The 24,691-nt window shown below is 42.3% G+C and overlaps 3 protein-coding genes across 7 annotated transcripts in view; 2 read left to right on the top strand and 1 right to left on the bottom strand.

Annotated features, from left to right (window-relative positions):
* Nucleotides 1-2,911, top strand: part of itga5 (integrin, alpha 5 (fibronectin receptor, alpha polypeptide)) — a 31,580-nt gene extending 28,669 nt beyond the window's left edge. The window contains exon 30 of the mRNA XM_076166196.1: nt 41-2,911. Within this exon, the coding sequence (XP_076022311.1) occupies nt 41-124 (84 nt within the window). The 3' untranslated portion in view covers nt 125-2,911. The remainder of the gene's footprint in view (nt 1-40) is intronic.
* On the bottom strand, nt 2,855-20,591 carry rapgef3 (Rap guanine nucleotide exchange factor (GEF) 3). 5 transcript variants are annotated; one of them, XM_076166201.1, is made up of 28 exons: nt 20,445-20,591; nt 18,414-18,499; nt 13,811-13,855; nt 10,028-10,134; nt 9,778-9,899; nt 9,104-9,281; nt 8,937-9,021; nt 8,751-8,811; nt 8,319-8,395; nt 8,069-8,215; nt 7,829-7,962; nt 7,241-7,329; nt 7,033-7,111; nt 6,765-6,915; nt 6,576-6,658; nt 6,450-6,480; nt 6,283-6,358; nt 6,023-6,160; nt 5,789-5,886; nt 5,160-5,285; nt 4,645-4,826; nt 4,461-4,551; nt 4,300-4,350; nt 4,111-4,198; nt 3,919-3,983; nt 3,786-3,840; nt 3,571-3,642; nt 2,855-3,436 (listed from the first exon to the last, which is right to left on the bottom strand). In XM_076166201.1, exons 2-28 carry the CDS (start codon nt 18,474-18,476, stop codon nt 3,318-3,320), a joined length of 2,613 nt encoding a protein of 870 aa, XP_076022316.1. In that variant the 5' UTR covers nt 18,477-18,499; nt 20,445-20,591; the 3' UTR covers nt 2,855-3,317. The 5 variants fall into 5 exon arrangements, with proteins under 5 accessions (XP_076022316.1, XP_076022317.1, XP_076022313.1 ...); XM_076166202.1 differs by having other exon boundaries at nt 18,414-18,496; XM_076166198.1 differs by lacking the exon at nt 20,445-20,591 and adding an exon at nt 19,029-19,259 and having other exon boundaries at nt 18,414-18,496.
* A 1,798-nt stretch (nt 20,592-22,389) lies between these two features.
* Nucleotides 22,390-24,645, top strand: slc48a1a (solute carrier family 48 member 1a). Its single transcript, XM_076166946.1, has 3 exons — nt 22,390-22,882; nt 23,101-23,268; nt 23,373-24,645. Exons 1-3 carry the CDS (start codon nt 22,753-22,755, stop codon nt 23,507-23,509), a joined length of 435 nt encoding a protein of 144 aa, XP_076023061.1. The 5' UTR covers nt 22,390-22,752; the 3' UTR covers nt 23,510-24,645.
* Nucleotides 24,646-24,691: the final 46 nt, after the last annotated feature.

Genomic DNA, 24,691 nt, shown 5'->3' with positions numbered 1-24,691 from the left:
TCCCGTAATCGAAAACTTTTGCTTCTTTGTGTTTTCGTAGTTTGGCTTCTTCAAGCGATCAGTACCGTATGGCACGGCCATGGAGAAAGCACATCTGAAACCACAGGCTGCCTCTGAAGCATAAATGAGCAGAACCACAGTGAATTACCGTACGATTGCAACGGAGAAACACAATGCAACATGTTAGAGCGGATCAGAAAGCAGTCGGAAGAGTTAGGAGAACAAAAGACCACTGGACCTCCACTGTGCTGCACTAAAGGAAGACAAAAACCTAAAGAACTCCAAGCCAAATGAATGTTATTTGTTTCTTTGTGATAATTTATGTGTTGTTTTTGGCGGGTTGGGATTTTTACCAACTGGGACTTTTCTTTTTAATGTCATGGTTTGACTGCCTGAAGACTAAAGGACTGAACACTGAGACAGTGACTGCAGAAACATAGGCAACCAAACTGTGCATGTAGGAAGAACCCTGCTGGTTTTGGTGTTGCGGACAGAGAGTTCAGTATAGTTTTGTAAAACAGCCTTATGTTGGTGCTATATATACAGTATGATATGATGCGTTCATTGTCTCTGGGCAGAAGCGCTTGTATGTTTCATGCAGAGGCAAGGGACTGGTAATACTACCACTTAGGTGGCAGATCTTTTGTTTGAATAACAACAGCCAGTCAACCAGTTTCTATTCTAAATCGGTTCAGCATTTTCAAATTTAGGTTCCACTCTGTCTCCAAACTGACCTTCTTCTTGCAAAACACAGGCAAGGTTGGGCTGCAGCATAAACACAGATGTGTGGATGTTTCATGGAACAGATCTCTCTCTGCCTCAGGTTTGACAGGGCTGGGTTGAGTTTTTTTTTTTTGCACTCAAAGGAAATCTACTGATGTACCTTCAAAGACACCAAAGACTGACTGACCTTCCTTTGAGTTTTGATTTTTTGACTCCTACTGATCTCTTTTATTACCCTGTAATGTCCGTGTTCAGAGTTACCAATGTTGACGTCATGGTTGTTCTGTAGTCAGCCGGGTTGGGACTGGAACCACCGCAGACCTGAGGAACCTCACGTTAGGCTTGAAACCAATGTGGTGCTTCTGTCAAATGATGAAGGAAAAAATGGCCCGGTGGTCCGCTGGAGAGTGTTTTTGCTCGGTTTTTGGGTTTTGGCTCTTACGACGCGTAGACCAGGCACAAGCAAGTCAATGCTCAGGTGAAAACACAGATCGACTCCATTGGTGTGGTGAGGTCTTGAAGCAATGATATGACAATCAGCAGTGTTGTAGCCATGATAGTCTGACAGCAGGTAGGATCATCTCTCTGTGTGGAAGCTCCATTTTTACTCGTGAGTTACTGGACGAGAACAAAAAGTGGCTGAAATGATCCCAAAACTAAAAGACTACAGGGACATGAAGTTCTTTGCATTGGTTTCATTTATTTTCGTCCTGTACATAGATTCTATGTGCCTTAAAATGTAAATAGTTGATGTCTGTGGGTTAAGAGTGCAGATGCGTGTGACTTTCCACACGCTTGCATTTGTGTGAATGGTGTATTTATGAATGTTTGTTTGGCGAATGGATTAGTTATTGCCTTTTCCCAGTGCTTAGTCACGTCCATCCTCAGTAGCTTGTCCACCGCTGAGGTCAGAGCAGTTGCTGCTGATCACGATAGCGCAAAAGCCAATCAGCTCTGAGGAGATGAGTCATTGAAGTGTGTGTGTGTGTGTGGCAGCATTTATAATACTTACAACCTCAGTGGCGTCGTTTGATGAACGTTTGGACTCTAGTGGTTCCTGTCCAGGCCTGTTGGTGTTCTGCCGAATGTGGGTTCATACCTCTAAACAAAGGAATAACAACTAGGCACTGGGAACTAAATGTTGGTTGGAAGTGCAATATTTATATTCACTTTTTTTTTCTTTTTTTCTTTTAAATATTACTGTTTGTCTTTTTAGATTTAATTTGTGAGAAACCAGAACCTTGTAACATGTGGCGACGTGTGTGTCGACCTGTATGAGCTTCTGGCTTCTCACTCTCACCTGCGTTCTCACCAAACATACACAAGCGTGAAACCTTTCAGGTTTTTTTTTTCCCCCACTGCTGATTATACTCGCCACTTCTACGCTGGACCACTTTCCTTATTTTGTACTGAAAAAGTGACACATGCACATAAACGCAGAACACCAGAACATATGAAGTGAGCTCGGGTACGTCAGCGTACGGTTGATAATTTATGTTCTGAGCAGTTGCACCTGTCCAAACACAACCATTATGCTAAACACATGTGCTGCATTTGTATGCCTCATTACAGTTGTTCCCCCCTCATGTTGGATAGTAGTTTAATACTTGGTCATTTTTCACAGGAGCACCACAGCAGTTCACATGGTGCAAAATCTACAAAATCCCTAAAATCCCTATTCGGTAATTGATCTTTTAATTCTTTAGTGATCACAACATATCCTTTATGACAGCATCGTTATACTACTTCCCCCATCTTTGTGTCAGGAGAAGGCACTGGGTTGTCTGTAGTATTTTTGTTTGTATACGTCTCAGCCCATTTTCACTCTCCAGGACTTTAAAAAAAGGCGATGTACATATTTATAATAAGGAGAGTGTTTGAATTCAAATGATAAACTGATTTTGTTGTGAATTCTTCTCACCCCATATTGGGGAGAACATTTTAGTTGGGGAGGGGGGGCGGGGGTCTTTGGAGGATAATTTGTACCTGTTATGGTTTGTACTTTAAATAAAATATTTCCATTTTTTAAAACTCTTTGTGTTGTGACTCAATACGCATAACTGAGAAAATAATTTATTTAAAAAACGATACAGTATGAAATAATGTGCAAGGCAGTAAATTGCTACACTGCTGAAAAATAGCTGACATATTAGTTTAAAAGTGAAAATACAAACCACTGAAGTGATTCTGTGATGCTCTTAAGCACAAACAGGGTTTAACATTACATACAGGCACATAACTGGACAGTGTTACATTGTGCAGCTTTTGTAAAATAAGTGAGTTTTGTAGTTAACACTGTTTCGACTAGGACCAAGCAAAACAAAATGTACAGTATACACACACACACACACTGTCTCTGTCCTCTAAAGGTGTTTGATCAAAAGTGTTCCAAAGTTTCCACAGGACTTGATTCTCTGTTTAGGCACTAGAGGTCGTTGCTGCACACGGTGCACATTTTCCTTCTTCACCTTCGTCGTCTTTCACCTACATTTCTTCAGCCCATTACTTCTACAGGTCCATCTTATAGAGCATAGGTCTCTTGTTCAGGGTTCATCTAAAGTGCCCCAGTCTTTATGTGTTTGCAGGTCAAAGTCCTAACATTCAATTGTTCTTGAGAGTTGTGTCAACTGCCGCTGGTTGTCAATCACCTTGAGGTTCTGAATGTAGTGTCGGATGTAGCTGGGACCCCGCAGCGGGAACGCATTGTCGGAATCTGGACAGGGGGAATAAATGATACACATGTTAGAGTTTTGTATTGTCAAAGCTTCCTCTTTTGATCGATCTGTGTAGGTCAAGTAAATCAAGATTACATTTAACTACTAAAACAAATAAAGAGATGCAGCTTACATGTAGACATGCGGACGGAAGGCCCCTCCAGAAACATCCTATCTGCCAGGCCCCTCTGTGGAGATGAAGGCACTGCAGAGGAAAGACAAGAAGTAAATTGTACAGAAAATGATCTGCATTTGTGCAATTCTTCCATGTGTTTGTATCACATTTTGGACACAGGCTTCATTTGTATGCCAACATGAATCGCTTCACTGCAAGATTTAGAGACGTACCGTACGGCTGACTTCTGCATCCGCAAACTATTTTCATTGTTTTGGCAATCATGCGCTGCAACAATTGAAGAACATTTTAAGCCAAACAAATAATAAGGAGATGATGACATAATAACCATGATTTCTCTCTTACCATTTTCTCAAAATTGACAAGTTTGTCCACATAGTTCTGGTTTCCCTCGTGGATGAATGTCATGTCTAGGCACAGACAGACAGTATCACAGAGATTTAGTCACTGATCTCATTTAAACATACATACATTTTGTGACCGTGACCACTTACAGTACATGCAAGGGTTTACATGCTATATTGATGCGAGTGTTACCTTTGAGCAACAGAGGCATGAGGGGGATATAGGGAGGGCTGAGTTTGGCCACCGCCAGTCTGTAGGCCCTGTGGTTCCGCGAGGGATCCTGGGAGCGAGATGAGTTCCACAACATTAAAATGCGGCAGCTGCAGTACATCTACAGCTTACAGTTTTGGAATATTGTAACGGAGGGTTAACGGCACTTACCATCAACCTCTCATACGCGCAGTATATTCTTTTTGTCTTGCTGGGTATTCTCTGACATTAAGAAGGGAAATACTGTGTGAGTCGTTTCCAGAGTTACTGTCCAGTAAATGGCAACATGGCATTTAATAACACCGTAAAAGCTGCGTTCAGTGTGGTCTCACCTCCCAGGTCTTGTAAAGCCTCTGCACTGCACTGTTGCTTAGACCGAACATCACGGCAAAGAATGAATTGAGATTCTTCTGCTCCTTTAATCTGTGAAAGAGACAAGGTTATTCTTGATTAAGCAGACTTAGAAAAAAAGGGGCAAGTGTGGCTGAGCTTCTATGAACATATAACGACTCTTACACTGCGGCAATCTTGATAAACTTTTTGAGCAGAATGGCTCGTTTCACCAGGTCTTCACAGAGGCAAAGCTCCGTCACGATCCAGTACTGCACCTCATTGAATCGATGCATGAACCGCTGCAGGTTTGCTGTGGTGGCTCCTGGGAACTTATGGCGGCCGAATATGTAGTGGACGAGCTCCACCTGGAAAGATGGGGTCAGCCAGACACAGAGCATTGACATGAATTATGCACACTGAGGAAATGGGATTACCAGAAACAAAGGCCAACAATGGTAAGCCTCCAGACAAAAAAAAGGGAGGAATGCTTCTGAAGCAAGCAGGAAGTGCTTTATCGGACCAGATGACCCGACGGCGAATCTGTCGCCATCAGATAAAAGTTGCCAAACTGACCCACTTATCTCTCCACACATTCTTAAGATGTGAGATAAAAGTATCTTAGAACTCTTCCTTCTTGCATTACAATGGTATTTTAGTGCATTTTGACTATATGTTGTGTTCAGATGTAGCTGTGTTACCTCATGCATGGCAGTGAACAGCTCCCAGTCATAGCTGGTGAGTTCAATGGCGATGTCTTTAGAGCTCATCTGTTCAAGGGCTTCTGTGCTTCCCTGCTCGGGACCCTGCTGCTCCTTCAGGGGCATCTAGTAGAGACAGAGATGGGTCATAAACCTATGAATTTCCGTGACTTCCCTCAGATTTATGATGCACATAAGGTCTGCCATGAAAAACAACAACAGAAAGCAGCAGTTGTTGATCAGAGCATAAAATAGAGCATAAAGCTATATAAGTTAAGGGAAGGAGTGTGAAACCATTTGGCGCTCCATATCAGCTGATGATCCCTCCAGGTCCTATACATCTCACTCAACATCTTACTGCTCCTCTCTCCTCAACTATGCAACAACAATCCTTTGAAACTATGACTGGGCCATTCTGTATGTTGTCATATGTCTACTGATAACACAGAACAGTGTGATGTCAACTGGCTCTGGCATCTGGCTACACTGGAGGTTTGTTTTTGCTCCGCCCAATATGAGACGAAGAAACCTATTAGAAATCAAACTCAGCATATATTATAGACAATTAAAGCATAAATGTGTTTGCTTTTACCATTTTATCATTTAATGCAGAAGGCACCAGTACTCACCAGTTGTTCTACCTGGCTGCTTGTGCAGATGAAGAGTCTCTCATTGAGTCCCAGTGCAGTGAAAACAGCAGTGGCATCCAACTTTAGCTGAGCTCTTTCTGTGTGCATTCAATATATTAAAAATCATTTTCAGTATAATGATCTGAAACTGCTGTAACTGCAAAGACCAACTGCCATTGTCCAGCACAACAGTATTGGTGCAAATTGAATGATGTCAGAATATCGGACTCCCACCTCCCATGGAGTTCATTTTGACCAGGATGTGATCACCACCAGGTTCCACTACGGCTGACATCACATCCTGCACTGATGTGTTCACTGGCAACATCAAAGTGAGAGGCTTGTTGTCCATCCTGTAGAGCTCATACAACACTATACAGGGGAACACACACCCAAAATAGTATGAATCTGATGAAAGTCTTATATGTTGCCATATATTGTAATTTGATACAGACAGAAAGTTCAATTCATGATCAAACACGTACAGAACTAACCTTTATCTTGGGCTCTGATTGGCTGTAACCTCCCCACTGGCTCCTCACAATTTGAAAACCAATCGAATTGCTGGGTCTGTTGATAGCAAACATGAGACAAACATAAAACAACAGCAGCATTTTCAACACATTTTCAAAACATTTAGCAGTTATACGAAGTCCCTCACCCTACTGAGTGACTGATAACCATTTTCCGACCTGTAGAAGAAAGATAAAACAGCGTGAACAAATTAATCAAATATCATGTAGTGATATTTGCAGATTTACAGATATTACAGATTGAGACAATTTACACTCTGGTTCTTCTTCTTTCTCTGAATTGTTCTCTCAATGTGCCGGACAGACGAGAATCAACCGCCACCTCCTTTTTCAGCGTCTGTTTCAGCACGGACATGAAAGTTGAAAGAACATTAAGAAATATCAGTTCTTCAAATTCATTGACAAATATTCCATAAAAAGACACACAAACGAGTGAACCTCACCTCCAGGAAGTCTAAAGAAACAGGGTCTTCCCTCAGCATAAGGCCATACAGTGCCACCCACTGGCCGATCAGCTTCACTACCTTCTGCTTGGTATTGAGGACGTAGGCGGCCTTGTCTTGATCTGAACCCTCTGAAGGCTGTGCTTGGTAGGTGCAATCAAGGTTAAGGGGTCATTGTAAAATAGTGATCATCATCATCAGGTGGCAGAAACACATCATTGTTACCGTTATCACTAATATCACTGCTGTTCTGACCATCAAAGGATATTGGTGTTGCAGGGCGAAGCAAAACTGACTGGAAGGCATGAAGACTTTGTGTGTGAGCAGAAAGTCACTCACGCAGGGATCTGCAAAGGTCAGACGCAACAACAACAACAACACACAGTTAACTCGCTTCAAGTCATCTGAGTGGCAGCCATAGTGTAGTGAACAACTGACTGGTCATGAACTTCACACAGATGCATTCAAGTTCCCACCCATAGCATCATTTCCATTAGAGTCCAGCTTTATTGTCTCCAGCAGATGTTCCAAGAGTTTCTCCGGTGTTCCTGACATCACTGTGTACCTGCACAGGTGAGACACGATAGTTAGACCTCCCCCCCAGACCTGTGAGCAATATCACACACACAGTATCAGAACAGTTTGTGCTAAATCTGTATTATTAAGTATCTACACTATTAGTTTGCTTCAGGATAACAGTCACCGGAAATTTGATATTGTTTGGGTTGAATGGAAGGAATGGCCGAAAAGTTATATATATATACAATTGGATAAAGGGGAGGTCAACATAATGTGTACGCTCACTAAAACACTTTAAGACTGATAAGAAGTCATTCAACAAGGTGGGGTTGACGTCAGTTTCTTTTCTCACCTTCAGATAACACTTAACACTTCATTAATGAGACCTTAACCGCATTTGACTAATGGGTTCTATGTATTTCCTCTCCCATTGTGTTAGGGAGCGAAGCATTTGTGTTATTCTGGCCACACCTAACTGAAAAGTGTCTTACTAGAATCATTAGAACATACTGCCGCCAAGAGGAAGGTGTGGCACCATTTCTTACTTGCTGCTGTTTCCTCCTCCTCCTCCTCCTCCACCTCCACCTCCTCCTCCCTGCTCAATCGTGTCGGCGCTCTTCTCCAACACGAGCACGGTTTTCCCATGCTCCTCCAGTCGCACCGTGTTCGCCTCCACATCCTGAAGAACAATAAACACAGTCAAACACGATGATGGATACTTGGACAGCCAGAAATAGATGAGGCCTTACGAGTTGTAAGTTACGAGCTAGATCATCTTGACTTACCTTGAGGATACGTATGAAGTCCTGTTTATCAACGCGGAGGAAATGGCAGTTGTCCTCCCTCAAGATGATGGTAGCGGCACGAGGCGCATCATTCAGCAGAGCCAGCTGCCCGAAGTCCTCACCCTCATGTAGTGTTGTTACTAAGCCCTGTATGCACACAGTGTCGCCACTTAAACCTACACACAGTCGTAAAGAGTACACCGTGTTGTTTATGTATATTAGCATATTTAGTGTAGTCGTATCTGTTTACCTTCCCGTGTGTGATCACGTTTACAGAGCCTTTCCAGATGATGTACCACGAGGTGCCTTTGTCCCCTTGGCTGAACACTACAATGCAAATGAGAGCATCAGCATAAAACATTGGCAGGTCTCCATGTGAATGACGCTTTACAGGGTGGAGTTGCATATTTACATGGCGGTGGGCTTTACTGTGTAAAGAGTAAGAGGCGAGAAGTTCATAAAAAAGATAAATGAAATCCAGACTGCCGTGTGAAGCAATGAATCAGCCATGACAGGACGGCTCAACGGCTCCAGATGGTTCAGATGGTTTATAAGAGACCAGTTGGCATACAGCATGTGCACAGTAGAACATTAATGTGTGTGTGTGTTTGTGTGTGCGTGTGTGTGTGTGTGGAATGAAGGCCTGCACCTAGGCTAAAATGTCACCAAATATGTCACTCACACACTGTTCCTGCCTTGGTGTGTGATTCAAAGACCAGCACTGCTGCCAGCTCCTTACGCACCTGCAGGCACAACAAGGCAAAAGGACAAATTAAACAATGAAATGCTGCTTGATCACAAACTTTCACTCTATCTGGTTTCTTTCTACGAGTTGCTGAGATTGTGTTGTAAGTAATGAGTGACTGACTGAGGTGGAGAGATGAGCAGCGGCCTTGACATGGAGCAGCTCCTCGTAGATGACCTCCAGGTCCTCGGCGCTCCTCTGACTGGGGCTGCAACGGGGAGAGACAACACCGTGACGCCTCTGGATGGTTTTCATTTCATTTCAGTCGCCCCAATCATCCTTGTACTGACCCTTTCCGTAGAATCATGGAAAGCAGAGCGTCTGGACCCAGCTGAGACAGCAGCGACAGACTCTCCTGCAGCTCTTCCTCCGACTCTTTCTCGTTTGTGATGTGATTCAGGCCAAACTTCGAGTCCAGAAAGCGGTAGAAGTGAGTGTCCTTGTCATGGAAGTTTAACTCCTGTTTCACTAGATTGAAGCGGAACACAGCGATAAATGGGGGGAAACCGATTACACAATGCTAACTTAATTAAATGCAACACAACTCTATTATATAATTGTACAGAAGAGTAAACAGCGACTTTTGCAACTTTTGGTTGACTTTTATAACTCCTCTGTCCCCCTGAATGACAAGACAAATAACAAAAGATGCTAATCTATTCTGAGCCAACCCTCTCCACTCAACGGCGAAACGCTTCTTCCCTGATTAGAGTGTCTCTTCCCGGAAAATGATGTCAAATCCAAGTGAGCCCGAGTGGTTATTGAATACTTGAAACACACTTTAACCCACACACACTTTGCAGATTTCAATCTTTTCTGTGAGAGACACTGGTTTCTGTCATTATCAGAATATTATCAGAATGTAACCCACTGGAATAATAACAACTATGATGTCACTGTGTATCACTGTCTTTGTTTACAGCTGAATGTTACAAACTCATCCTCAAATCACACGTGTTCTTACCATGCACGAGGAACCTTTCGTCCACTAAGACCTGCAACATTCCCACCGCATGGCTTCTCAATTGGAGGCCTTCATTTTGTTTCATCAGCCAATCAACAAGTTCTTTACCTGAGCAACATTGTCTACGAGAGAGAGAGAGAGATAGAGAGAGGGAGAAGATAGAGAGAAGATAGAGAGTAGATTGAACATGTGGGACTGCACGTATTCTGCAAGGATCATCACCATTTCATGTACCACAAGTTGTGTGTACCTGTATGTTTTGAGGTGGTACTTTCTGTCTCGGATCAGCCCGGGGTTGTTCTCAATAATGAGACCGTAGACTGACCTCGCCGCTTTCAGGACGCGATCTGAGAGAAACTAGATGAAGATAAGAGAAAGAAACCTATCATTCTCCTTCTGTCATAGACGTGCACGTGACGGAGCCGTGTTGTGTTGTGGTGAAAACACGTCGAGAAAGAGTGAGACAGGTTCCTGCACAAGAATAAGGCGGTATATAACATAAAGAGCGTGTTTACAGAAACGGCCGACTTCTGTCTTCGGCGGCTGATAGGGGTTACTAATGTGTGTGTGTGTGTGTGGGTGTGTGAGAGAGAGAGGCCCACTCAGACAGAGTCACAGCACTTGCGTCAACAGCGTGAGTGGAGATTTGTGTGGGTGTTGGAGTGTAATGTGGTGTGTGTGTGAGCGGCTGGGTGCTGAGAATGTGTTAAGACTGGCTAAGTTAAACTCTCCCACACCTTGCTGAGCTCTCCCAGCCCACACAAACCCACTCTGTGGCTGCTACAAGGCGACAGCTTTCCTCTCAGACGGCTTTCAATGGATTTCCACTGAACCACTCTCACTTCTCTTTTGCCCCTATCCCTGACCACAACACACAAACACACACACACACACACACACACACACACACACACACACACACACACACACACATGCACACATACACACACACACACACACACACACATGCACACTGATTCAGAAACAATGTGACAAATTGGATGAAATGACTAACAATTGCGTCTCATTGCTCCTCACTGTGGGCCTCTTCCTTCCTCTCCTCCTTCTACTTCTCTGGTCTTGTGATCCCACTGGCTAACATGGAAAATGTGTGTTCTTTTTCTCGTGGTTGATCTGTAACTTGTGTGCTTAGCTGTTTATTCAACACCCTTGAGCAGCTGTGTGATTCCGTTGCCCTGCGGCCTCTGACCCTTGGCATCCTTGGATCAGCAGACATCATGAATTTTGACTGTTAACCTGAATTATTTCCTTTTGAAATATATTTATAGTCTTGTAGTCATGTGTGGTTCTCTGTGTCCCCTCCACAAACACACACGTCTGTGTGGCTCCATTTTTCAGACTTTGTCTTTTGTCTTTGTGACTGATTATATTGTAATAGGCTGTTATCAAGTAAATAACGCGGCAATTGTGATCATTGATTTATCTCTTATTATGCTTAGTGCAGATATTGTAATAGGCCAAAACATAAAAGTGGTTATTCAGTGCCACCATCACGGTGACACTCCTCTCTGGATTTTGTCCAAACTTCCCAGCACGTTTCATTGAAATCCATCAATAACTTTTTGAGATATCCTGCTGACGGCCAGACAGATAAACAAGGAAACACAACCACAAACACAACATCTTTGGCAGAGGCAATATGAAAAGCCAATGACATAATCTGCTGACCCCAGTGACCCCAGTGAACCTAATGATGACAGATCAAGCAGGGCCCTACGCTCCTTCATTTGAACTGAGAGCGAGTTTACCATCATAAATGCTCACACTATAGTAAAAGGGATTAATAAGTACACAACCCTGTGCGCTCCATACTCCAATCTATCATGTGCCGTTCCCAGACCTGACATCTGCAGAGTAAATACGTCCCCTGGCATCTGACGTGCCCCACTGGAGTCATGGAGAGCCATTTATTCCTCGGGGAGGGGGCCGCCTGCCTCTGAGAGGTCACCAGTATTCGCAACAGGACAGTTTTCCTTTGGGATTCCCACAGCCACATTCACAGGCACGTCAACATTCATCTTCCACTGAAGTAGCTGGATGGGTAGATTTCCATTACCTAACTTAGTCCTTAAACCATATCTCACTGGAAGCTGACATTCATGTAAACATGCAGCAAAGCGAACCATGTTTTACCAAAGCGTTAGTCCCTAATAGTACAATACTTCATCTGCGGTGCTCTGTATATTGTTCACTATCTGCATGTAGGCCACCTAATCACGTTATCTGGGAACTACAATTCATGTGTTAGGCAGGTTATTGTTCTGACTGAGTCAAATTACAGAGCAAACACCTTTCCCACAGGTGCGGCAGTCAATGACACAAAGTACAAAACACAGAGTCCGTGTGCAGAGGCAACCATCCTGTTTTATTACAAGGATCAGCTCTGAGGTCCGTACGCTCCACACTAAAATGTGTTCAATAGAGAAGAAATGTTATTGTCTATAAATTTTGCTTCACTTCAATGTGATGTTTACTGAAACTGTTCCGTGGTTTGTTTTCCTGCGTTGGCGCTTGTTGGGTGGAAGGATGTGGGCGAGATGTTTCTCTGTCACTCTCTCTGTGACCTTGGTGGGCTTTGTTTGTGTGAGAAGCAGCCTCATATAAATCTCAAGGTGCACAATGCAGCTCAATGGACTGCAGATGTCTGACCTTTTCCCACAACTGTTCGCACAATTTGATTAAAAATGCTTTGATTCAATCCTCCAGCATGAGATTTCAAACCTCTCATGCGATTGTCAGGTGATGTATAATGTTTCTTGACCTAAATGTGGCAGGTAAAGCGAATACAACCGCGAGGTGATGGCAGCCATTACAGAGAGACCTTGATGGTTTTCTTTTAGTTGTGTCCCCTGTGTGTAGGTTGGGTACAAAGTGAAAGGAAAAAATATACCATGATCAACACAATTCTGCTTTTAAATGTCTAAACTGTATACGGCTGCTGTGCATTCTACTCCAATGCAGTGGAATCATCTAATAAGGCAAATTACCCAGGGTTACTTTTCTTAAATAAGGTTCACACATAAATTATTGGAGCAGAATCAAAGAAAGGTTATTAAAAAGAATCCATCTTGTGCAACGTGATAAGAATGTATGATGCTCTTTAGTAACTTTAAGAATGAGGAGTTCACAAGCCAACACTTGCTAGGCAACCAAAGAAAGCTCCAAGACTTTGACAAAAGCCTCCTGCAAGTTCCTTTCGCTTTACTTGCTTCCATCTCCTCTGTCTAACACACAACTTGTGCGGGTTGAGAGACGCTCTCTCGCTCTCTTGGTCTCTTGCTCTCTTGCTCTCTTGCTCTCTCGCTCTCTCGCTCCCTCACTCGCTCCCTCACAAACACTCTGTTTGCTTCTGATATGTCTGGGGCAGAGCAGTGAACCTAAGCCGGACTCACTTTCCACGTTCAACCCTGTTATCAGTATTTTAGAGGCTCTCTCCTCGGCGAGCTGTTGAAGGAGCTGAAGATAAAGCAGCATAAGGGGCCTCGGCTAGGTGAGGTTAGGGGCTTGGCGGAGGTCAATTACACATGGACACTGGAGTGCCCTTTAAACTCCTTGTGGACGGCTTGTCCTGCAAGGAATGTGTTTTTGAAGACTCGCTTGAGTAGTAATGCAGGATATTACGACAACAAAAGAACAAGTTCAGCAGTTTGAGAGGATGCAAGCACTGCAACTCAGTCAGCACTCACCGGGGTGAAGTCTGCCACTACGGTCTGCTCGGAAATAGGTGATATATTGGACAACCAGCATGTGATATTTGGGAAATAAAACAGAAAATGGCTCCCTTGCGTGTAATCATCCCAATATGACCTGAAACTCAACAAAACCGGACTTCTAAGCATCTCATTCATCTTCATTCACAATAACATTCAATCACAATCATACGTGTTGGACACTGTGTATCTGGTTGTGTTAATGTTATGTAAATGTTATGTAATGTTATGTTGGTGGGAACATTGATTTACTGCCATTAGTGAGATGGTGAACTGGCGAGGCACGCAGTCTGCATACATACCTGCTTCATGGTATCCTTTGAACCCAAGGCCTCTGGCAGCGGCGTCTAAGAGGGTTGGAGAGAAATGTTATCAGATTCATCATGTCTCAGATCTTGACACGAAAATGAAGCACGAGAAGCATCGGAAGGACGTTACAAAAGAACTGGTCGGACTGGTTTTGTACTAACTGATGTATCCAAGTTAGGATATGTAAGCACGCACGAGTGGGATTTCTTTGGGGTGTAAGTAACTGCACTGTAACTTGCTATAGGTGGGTGACAAAGAAGTGTCAAGAAGTGGGAGATATAGACATCAGCAAAGTACCATCTGTTTTGAAAAGCTGGCCTTTTTAACTCCTGGCTTTCCTTTACAACATTACATTTACTAGAAGAGTTACCATGGATACATACAGTATGTTTACAGTCATCACATCATCTTCGTGTGTCTCGTGTTTTCACATCCTGTATTGAAAAGTGTCAGATCAGTCATAAATCTGTGTATACATAGTCAGCATTGCAACATGTGCACTTTGGTCTGAGCTGCTGTTCCTCTTTGCTTGGTCTTTATGCGTGACACCTTTATGATGCACCCAGCTGCTGTTGTGTCTCTGTTTTCCCAGTGTAATAACTTTCACAGCATTCTGACACCTTATTTTCCATTTCCTGATATGAGCACATACGTAACGGTTGCAGCAGAACAATTACACTTTGTCAGGGTGTACGATTGCTCTGGCTGTGAGGACAAATGATTTATTGTATGGTATAGGGTTACCTGTTTATCTTATGTGGGAAAAGTGTTGCTATCTTTGTGCTGTGTTCACATATTAGATTGCAGGCAAGATTTGATATGCTAAGAATTCATATGATGTGGTGACAATCACTCAGCATTGTCAAACAAGCGTGTTCACTCATTCTGTGCACTGGATTTAGTTTGTTTTGGCTTTGTCTGCTGCTCTTCCAAGTACATCACATGGCCACAGCCTGAATGGAACATTGGTTTTTCTTTGTAACTGGCTCCTCTCCCTGCAGCAACCATTCAAAGGCTGTTATTTTGACTGTTGTGCTTGTAGAAACATGAATATGAATCTCTTTCATTGAACATGTTTTTAATCCAAAGACAAGTAAGACAACTATGGCTCCATGAAACTCTGTGGGAAACTGTGTGTGTGTGTGGCATAGTTTTAGTGAGCATTACACAACCAGGATGGAATAAAAATGTGGAAAATAAGTCCTTTCAGCTCAGGACACAGATATGATGGGAAACCTTCCTGAATGTGAAACATTTTGATCTGCTTTGTGTCCATTTCTCAACACTGGTATGCACGAGGAAGAACAACGAGGAATGAGCGGAGCAGTGCCCTGCTATCGCCTAATGATTGCGAAATAACTCTGCTGTACCCCAGTGAGAGGTATCGGACTGGAATAAGTTAATGCCTGTGTGCCAGTTTAATCAGGTTCATTGTTGATCACACACACACAGGCTAATGAATAACAAACAGTATGATTGGAGACCAGCAAAGTGAAAATGTTGTAACACTTAAAATATTCTCATTATAGGGATGAAAAGAATCCTTTGTAATACAATGTACACATTTCCTTAAGAAAAAAACATGTGTGAAGCATTACTTCAATGTATTCATTCATATAGGACAATTTTAGTGGGTTGCCGTGAACTGTTGTGTGTATCTTGTTAAGCTTTACTTGTTAGATGTGGATGTTTTCCTTATATGGTTTATTCTGATTATACAATGCACGTTATTTTAACTAATGTCATTCTGAATGCAATGTCACGGCAGGTCAATAATATTACGTAACATCTATAATAAACATATCTTTTAACAAACTATTCAACTCAGGATGCTCGGGGGCCAAAGAGCCAAACATAAGTCTCAATGTTTTAATGGAGATAAATTCTGTATTGCCGCTGTTCATGTTTGGCTGTTGTAACATGAAAAAGGTTCAGGCTGTGGTTGTTGGAGATTTATGGTCTTTAACCTTCAAGTGCTTGAAAGTCACGTAAATTTAGATCCTTGGCAGTCTGTTCTGTGTCTTCCTGTGACCTGGGAACAAAAAACCCTCCCTTTTGTGCATTCTTGTACAATCTCTGCTGTAAACCATGTGAGGGTGGTGTTGTGAAGGTGAACAATACACAATACACTATTTATAACCCAAGTCTAAGAAAAACTTTGGTAGACCTTTGCTACCCTTCCTGCGTCTCCACACCCGAGCTGCTAATACAATAGGAACATCTACTTCAGGCCACTGGGGTCATTCTTAAAATATTTGCAAACCTCATTATTTAGGGATGCGAGCAGTGTGTGCAGGGGAGGTGAGAAGGTCTGTTTATCTTTACTGCCTGTCTACTGCGGACATCAGCAGGATTTCATTTTACCGACTTACAGCACATTTTAGCCTCTGGCACTAAATGTTTCTCAGAGTTTTAGAACACAACACTACCAAAACATCTAAGATCATCAACATCATCAAGAAGCCACAACTACACAGAAGCACCTGAAACTGGGGAGTTCACAGCATGAGTACAACAAGTTACACACATGTAGAATGGAAGCACAAAGTGTATACAAGGGTCAATCTGGCTATTTAAAATAAGAATGACAAAAATGAAATCCAATGTTAACAATTAGCCACAATAACATTCGCCATAAATTGAAGTTGTTCAGATTCTATGCAGTAATTTCCAGTTTTCTGCTGCACCACTTGAGGGCGCTTCAAATATCACCTTGGTACTCAAATCTCAGTTTGAGAACCACACTTTTGACCAATGGAGCACAATTGTCCCTTTGTATGAAGGTGACACTCACTATATGTTATAACCACAGTAAAGTACCAACACATTGATACATCCTCTGCTCATGTAACCAACTTTTCTATTGAAGAAGCTGCCACTCCTTAATCACACACACGAGTGAATCTAAGGTGATTTGAGTGCAATCTAAGAAAGCGAGTCTGTGAGTGATCCTCCCTTGACCCCAAGTCAAACAAGGATAACTTGAAGACAGTACAAGTCATTGATTGTAATGGTGCACGCGATGATGAAGATGGTTTTGACATGTCAACACTATGTAATAACACTTAGCGACAGACTTGATATGAATGAATAGAGCAGCGTACCCAGCTGATGCCTCGGATGGTCGGTGTTTCCACTGAGGAGCGGTCCGGAAAAACTTGATAATTATAACTCCGAAAAAGATGCATCCTCGTCTCGGATCAAAACAACCCACAAGCCACTTTCCCACGCAGGATATCCACACATGGACATGCAGTCGCGCTTCCAGACATTATCTGCGTGTGTTACTCGCTCATCGCGACCCGTCACGCAGCACACGGGCCGTGGAAACGAGTCTTCGGCTCCGTATCTCTCCCCCCAAAAAAATCCACGCGTGAAAGTGTCCAATCAGTCAAACTCGGAGCGGTCAGATCGTCAGACGCGCTCGCCTCAGTGCGGGCGGGCTGAGGTATGTCCTGCCATCCCTGCAGCACAGGCGCACTTTGTTACTGAGGTGTGTGTGTGTGTGTGTGCGTGTGTGTGTGTGTGTGTGCGTGCGCGCGCGCGCGCGCGCGTGTTTTCGCATCGAGCAGTCTTCCAATCTGTTGTGGCTTTTTACTGCCTTTTTGATTTGTGTTTGATTTATTTAGAGTTAGTTTGGGAAAGTTAAACGTTGTAATTAAATACAAGTAACAAACGGACGCACAAAATGATAGTAATGAATGCCCAAATGTTAACACTTTATTGTTGGCAATTACTCATTTATGGGTCCTTTGTACATCATAAAGCCATTTATAAAACATCTTTTAGGTTGCCAAGTTGTGAAAAATCACTTAAATGTATATGCTCTTCCAGTAGGAGTAATACTATCTTATAATGTCATCTATATTTAAGATTTATTAAGAAGTTATTAGAAGTCAATCTGTTTTCACAACCTGGCAACCCAAATGTGTTTTTTCATCATTACCTATAAATATTGAAGCCTAACATATGTCGCATTAAGCAGTCATAAAGGATGACAAATTACAAACACCCTAACGATTTATTATGATGTGTGTGTGTGATGAGTTATGATCAAAGTAAAGCCCTGTTGTAAAGATCTAAATTAAAGCACAGAAACACTTGGCAGGCAGGTTGCCAACTCAGCTGTTTACCTCCTGCAGGTTAATGAATGTGTCAAGGGTAAGGCAGGCATAATGTTCCAGCAGGCATAATACCAGTTTGTTCAGTACACTAGTTGAAAGCAAACCACCAGGGCAGCACAGCTTGCAGAACTCTGCACACACACTTATCAGGCTGTCCGGCTGTCTGGCTAACCCGGGACTGTAGGCACATGGACACACAGATAAACTCTCTCAAGGGCAAGAAAGAGGTTCGGGTGGAAGAACAGGACTTGATGCACAGTTTTGTTCGGGGTCATACTGTATGTTTGCAGTTTGACCACAGGTGTCTTATACCTTTATAGTCGGTCATGCTGTGATGTGTGTTGCACAGGCATAGTGCTGTCTAACTATATGCTCTTGTCTTTCTCAAGTAGTTTGCAGCACCGACTGTAATTCAAAGTGGTTCGATGTTATTGCCTTGATTGACTTTGTAGTTTAGCAGCAGGTGACTTACTTCTCCCATCAGCGGTGTCACACGTCGAGGTGGAAACATGACTGGTTTGAGTAAGGTGTCCATAGAGTCGATGTCACCAGTATCTGCTATAGTGTGAAGACAAAGAAGAGGGATGTGTTTAACATCCTGAAGATAAACAGCCAGAAACTATTTATTATCTGGTTCATCGCATGAGTAAATACAATCTCTTCAAAGCAAAGTGAATGGGTGTTACCCTTGGGATTGCTAAACAAGTATAAGAGGATCCTATACTTGACTAACTGTGCTAATAGTGAACTGTGTGCTAGACACATACACACATTACATAACACTTGTTTAAATCCCAGCCATTGTTTCAGCGGAGGGCTGCCCTTCCTGTTCTGACCTCAAAGCTTTAATCAAATTGCCATGGCTTTCCACAAGATACACATTAACAACAATGGCGCCTCTGCCATGATTTCCATGCTTCACTGTGTTTGTCGCTGAATTAACTGTTGAAATGCCCCAGGCCTCTGTCTGAAGTTTGTTGTCAAAGTTTCATACCATGACTCAAATGTATTTCAGAACACTCCCTATAGTTGAGGAAGCTACTGCCGGTATGTCCGCCACCATCTAATGAAAACATACACTTCTTACCAATGTAGAGCTCCATGGGGTCATATAAGATGACCCTGCCTGCCATCGTTCTTTCTTCACAGGCCATAAATATCCAAGGGAAACAGAAAACTAAAAAAACCAAATCCAATTCAGCCTTGAGCCAGTTGAAAACGAGGACTGTGAGCTTGTAATCGCACTCCGTCTCGTCCAAATGACTTGCAGGAACGCCACAATGCGTATGCAAGCTGGCTTACGTTAAAAGGAATCCAGTTTTCCTTCTTATGACCGGGAGGGAATTCGAACACAACAGTTCACTTGTCAAGGTGGAGCACATTGCTACTGTCTGATATAATCCAAGAAGGTGACAGGCATTGTCTTTTGTCAACAGTAGCACGTCGCTGAGCGTAGGGTTTGTGGTTTGAGAGCTATGTAGTAGTTTGAAATATAAAAGCCTTCAGCCACACTAAATAGAAAAAAGTGGATTATTTACATCAGACAGGGATAGTCTTTGGAACATGACCAGAAATGGATGAAAATGCATGCCTGATAATGACTTTGTGGCCTTGGGACTGGATTACATCATGGATCAGTGACACTCCAGGTAACTTTGAAATACCTCCAACTTCACGCCACAGGTTTGCCTCGCATTTGGAATACTCCCTCTATTGTTGAGGCAAACACACTGCAATCTGCATCAATAGTGTGTCAAAGTGTGTACAGTTAAATATGAGAAATACTTCCCCTACGTTCTACATTTGTTTATCTTTATTACACCAGTAATATATGTTGTATTTAGTAGTTGAAGTTGAGCCCATCCTCTCACCCTCTCTCTCTCTCTCTCTCTCTCTCTCTCTCTCTCTCTCTCTCTCTCTCTCTCTCCTTTTCTGTGCGTGTGTGTATGTGTATGTGTATGTGTGTGTGATCATGTTTTTGCTCAGATCCTCTGGGTATGGGAGTGGGATTTCCTGCAATACATCTACGCCCATGGAGTGTGGTACTTTGCCAGCTGTCTTTGACACAAACGCGTGTGCACACACACACAGCTTTCCTTCCTCTCTCCTCATTTTCGAGCCTTGTCAAGGGCAGGCGTATTTTATTCATTTGACCTTATGGCCAGAGAGACAGAAGGAAGCCTGTGGCTGTTATACTAGAGCAAAGACCCTTAAACAGGCAATGACAGACATCTTAAGGGTTTCAGCATGACCTTAAAGAGCATGGCCGTAGAACCACAATGACATTCAAATAATCAAACTCTTTATTTTAAGAGAAATCCAATCCACCTAATGTACAATTAAGAAAATAAATTATGTTGTGTATCTTGAGATTTAGTAAACAGGAAAATGTAAAATAGCAGTTGATATAAACATAAACTAAGTGATTGATGTCCAATTCCAATATGGTGTAATAACACAACATCACAAGCCGTCCAATTTGTCAGTATGATCAGAAACTCACCTCTGGTACAGGGTAGACGGATGCTTTGCCTCAAACCTCTTATGACTTATCTTGAGCCGGAGCTGTTCCACACTGTCATGTGTCCAACTCTCTGTCTCTGCAGTGTGAGTTAGCTGGAGTGTTGTTGGACAGGGCTTCCTGTATGTCTCTGATTGGTCATGAAGAGAGCCCCCCAGGGCTTGGGCTGTGCAAGACTGTGAGACTTTGGATGAATGTTTGTGCATTTGTGCATATCTCCACTAAAATGGAAACAGTAGTGTTTATCTGTGTGTAAGAGAGAGCGAATTACATCAAAAAGCAAATCAGCATCTGCACTTTCAAAAATTTGTTTCACTTCATAGCTGCAAATCTATCAGTTGTGTGGGTTTTGCACAGTGACAGCTTTGCAACTACAACCACAGAAACACTTTGAAGCTTAACCTGGCTGTACAGATGACTAAACTCTGTATAATGTGCATTTCTCCTTGATCTTTGTCCAATGTATCATAAAGATTAATAATGATCTTGTGCTGTTAAGAGAAATTCACATGTGAGCCCTTAGGGTCAGGCTTTTATGTGACTATTTCAACAAGGACAGGACATACTTCAAAATAAAACAGGCAAGCAACACAAGAACAAACACAAAATACAGGATCATAACATTCACACCATCCACAGTGTTCTGCTTCTGACATCTTGAGATCAATCACAGAAGTAAACAAACAAAAGACAACACAGAGGTAACAGATAATCGTGGTTTAAGCACTGCAGCAGTCACAGTGCCTCTAGCTTATCATCCGCACTACAGCAGCTTCCACACTTGTGTTTTGATGACTGAGTGGATCAAAAAATCACTGGAGGGAAATGTAATAGCGCAGAAGCAGCTGTCTACCTCTTCAGTCATTATTGAAGTGTCTTTGTGCAAGGCACTTAACCCTCAACTGTCCTTGTGTCACTGCACTGACCAACATCACAGCTTACCTGGCAGTGTTGTGGTCAGGAACATGTGCTGAAGACTAGCACATGTTGTATTGGAGATATACAGTGGCCATGTTGAAGCCCTCACCTTGTTGTGTTGTGTGGAGGGAGTACTTGGTAAATGCTTATATTACTGAGATGAATCAATCTGCTGTGTTTCACCTCTGATATATTTATTTGGCTGAGTGCAGCTGAAACACAAGAGGCCGCCCGGATACAAGTCTGAGATCATGTGACCTGTTATGACCTGACCTTACTCAGGACAAGATTTGTTTATAGGTTTGTCTTTCATTTTCTGTATCAGCTTTAGTTATCTCTTGTATTTCATTGCATGTGACATATTTTGTATACAACTGTGTATAACATACATAATAAAAATGTAAGAAAATGTATATTGAGCTTAAAATGAAGAGTATGAGTGGTGTAAAAGAGTTTTTGTATGAGATTATTATTATTTATTATTATTATATTATTTCCAGATTAATTGTACATGAATAGAGAGTTTAATTCTAAATCAGCTCATGTCCGCATATCACAACAGATGCTGTCACATACAAATGTGTCATTATTCACAATCTATGCAGCAGTTTGGTGAAAGTCTTCAGATTCACATTATAAACGCTACAGAAATAACACATAGTGATTCTACTCTATTCTATTTCAACGGAGGAATGTAACACTTCAGACATTCCTCCACATGAAAAAGACCAACTGTGGCGTCATCAAAGATTTAAAATAGCAATTCCTCGTGATTCCACTAGAGGAGGTATCTCGGTGAGCTGAGCGTTACCTCGGTGCAAAGATATTACAATGACATGTGATAGTTAACTTTAAGACGTAATACACGGCAGAGCCAGAACTTGGAAAACACATAAATACACTGTGTTTACGTCTTTATTAGATAAACTGTTGACATGACATCATTATGAATTCCGACACAATTGTGGCCTTTCTCATTGATAAGTTTCCACAGCGGCGGAAGTCGTGGAATATCAGCCGCACCGAGCCTGAGTCAACCATTATCTTTGTTCCACCAGATAAACACTTGCCTCTGCGTTTCGTTTCTCTTCGTGTATTCACAAGACTATGATGTCTGCGGTGTTTGACTGTCGGAAACGCGACAACTAGCGGCTTTTTACTAGTTTGCCGATTGTTATTAGCAAGAGACGTCGTTATTCCGGTATAGCAGAGAGAAGAACCATCTCTGTCGTTGTTCTGTTGGGACATTACATAATGTGGTAATCTGTTTGTGTAGCCTGATACCGGCAGCTAACTCGGCTAACTCTGACATCTTTATCTCGTATATTGGTGGCAAACATTTCGGTGACGCTAATTGCAGTTGCGTTTCACGATGGGAACGAACAGAGTATACATTAGCATAGGTTATGCTACCTTTGGTGTACTCGTTGGATTTTCGGCGTTCTTGGTTTGGAATATTGCCTTTAAACAGCCATGGACTGCGGCGATGGGAGGCCTGTCAGGTATGTTATCAAACTGTAGACAGCAAATAAATAAGACGTATACACACAACATTGGGACGCCGTATTCTTCAACGTGAATGTTTTGTTGTTTTGGTTATCTTGATGTAGATTACACTAGGGGCAGATTTGTACCACGTCTCACTCCTCAACCACACAGTAGATGTACGTGAACGCCTCTTCTGTGGCAATTTTCAAAGTGTTTTGATCTGTTTTTACAGGAGTGTTGGCCTTCTGGGCTCTCGTCACACACATCATGTACCTGCAGGACTACTGGCGCACCTGGCTCAAAGGCCTCCGCTTCTTCATCGCCATTGGTGTTTTCTTCTCTGTTTTGGCTGTGACAATGTTCATCACCTGCCTCACTCTTGCCATCACACATAAGCAATGTAAGTCTGCCCACATTGTTCTTAGTTTTGTTCTCAGTTTGTGTATTATCTCTTAATTCAGTGGTTTTTCAAATGGATTAATCGCTGTGTTTTCTGCCCCTTAGCTCCTACCGACCCAAGGAGCCTCTACCTTTCCTGTGTGTGGAGCTTCATGACTCTCAAATGGGCCTTTCTGTTGTCCTTGTACTCGTATAGATACCGCCAGGAGTTTGCAGACATCAGCATCCTCAGCGACTTCTAGTCAGTACTGATTTAATAGACTGGGATGAACTTTGAGGGATTTAGGCTGCCAGCAGGAGCTGGTCAAAAAGCTTTTGTAACAAAGAAGAAGAGCAGCAAGAGGATAAGCAGGCATGGTAACCCTAGGTTCGAAATGTCACCTGACTTTTACTACATGGAGTTGCACTTGTTGCACCTACTTAACAAGCTCTGTATTTGTCCGGTGACCTGTTCTTCCACTTTTAATAACAAGATATTCGATTTCTTGCTGTACTCCTAAATCTAAGACCCCGGTGAAGGAACTCACATGTGGTTATCAGACAGATTTTATCTTGGGAATTATTAACTCTCAAAACAACAGATATTTAAAGGGAAATCGCTTTTTCTGACTGTTGCTGCTGTGATCACAGCTGTTAAAATGAAAGCTTGCTAAAACTCTGAGAAGCAAAACTAAGGTTACACTCTGCAAACAGTGGGTTGACAGTGGCATGTCATATCATATAATATCATAAAATGCTTCTTAACTTATGAAATATCTTTTGTTTCATTGTTTACAAAGTCAACCCAAGCTTCTTTCATCCTCAGTGATGCAAATGCAGTAATTAAATCCCACATTAAAAATGTTACAGGCTTATAAAAATATTTATACCTACTCTATAATAGGTCATATACCTGGGTCAGAATTCAGACCTTCTACCTTATTTTATTCTATTTTAACAAAATGTTCTTCTCTGACTTGGTGCTTTTTTAAAAATGGACTGACATGCAGTCAATGTGCTGTTCATCTTTTTCCCACAAGGGGGAGATTTGCTTTGTCCATTTGAAAATGATTACATTCCCCTTCAGAGAAAATGGAAGGATTTGATAAATAATTGCACTTTAGACTTTGATATTGCTGCCATTGTTTTGCACACTATTGCCCACTATGTAGAAATCCTTCTGCGATGAAAATGTATTTTCAACACTATGGTCTCTGTTGCACCTTTTTTTTAATGTGACACTATATGTTTCATGAGTCAAAGTAGTTCTTCCAGCTGTATCAAATGTCTGCCTATTATTGTAAACGTGTATTTTTGTTTATGTGAGAATGAATGTGAGGATGGTTTACATACACTGAACCCATTAAACATGCATCATAATAAATACATAATAATTCCAGCATGGTGTCTTCTCTCTTACCTGAGAAATGCACTGGGAACTCGGA

Source organism: Genypterus blacodes, unplaced genomic scaffold (genome assembly GCF_046128005.1).
Source record: "Genypterus blacodes isolate CSIRO-AG114 ecotype Tasmania unplaced genomic scaffold, CSIRO-AGI_Gbla_v1 ptg000156l_1, whole genome shotgun sequence".
NCBI lineage: Eukaryota > Metazoa > Chordata > Actinopteri > Ophidiiformes > Ophidiidae > Genypterus > Genypterus blacodes.
The sequence above is the reverse complement of the archived record's forward strand: the minus strand, read 5'-3'. Positions and strand labels throughout refer to the sequence as shown.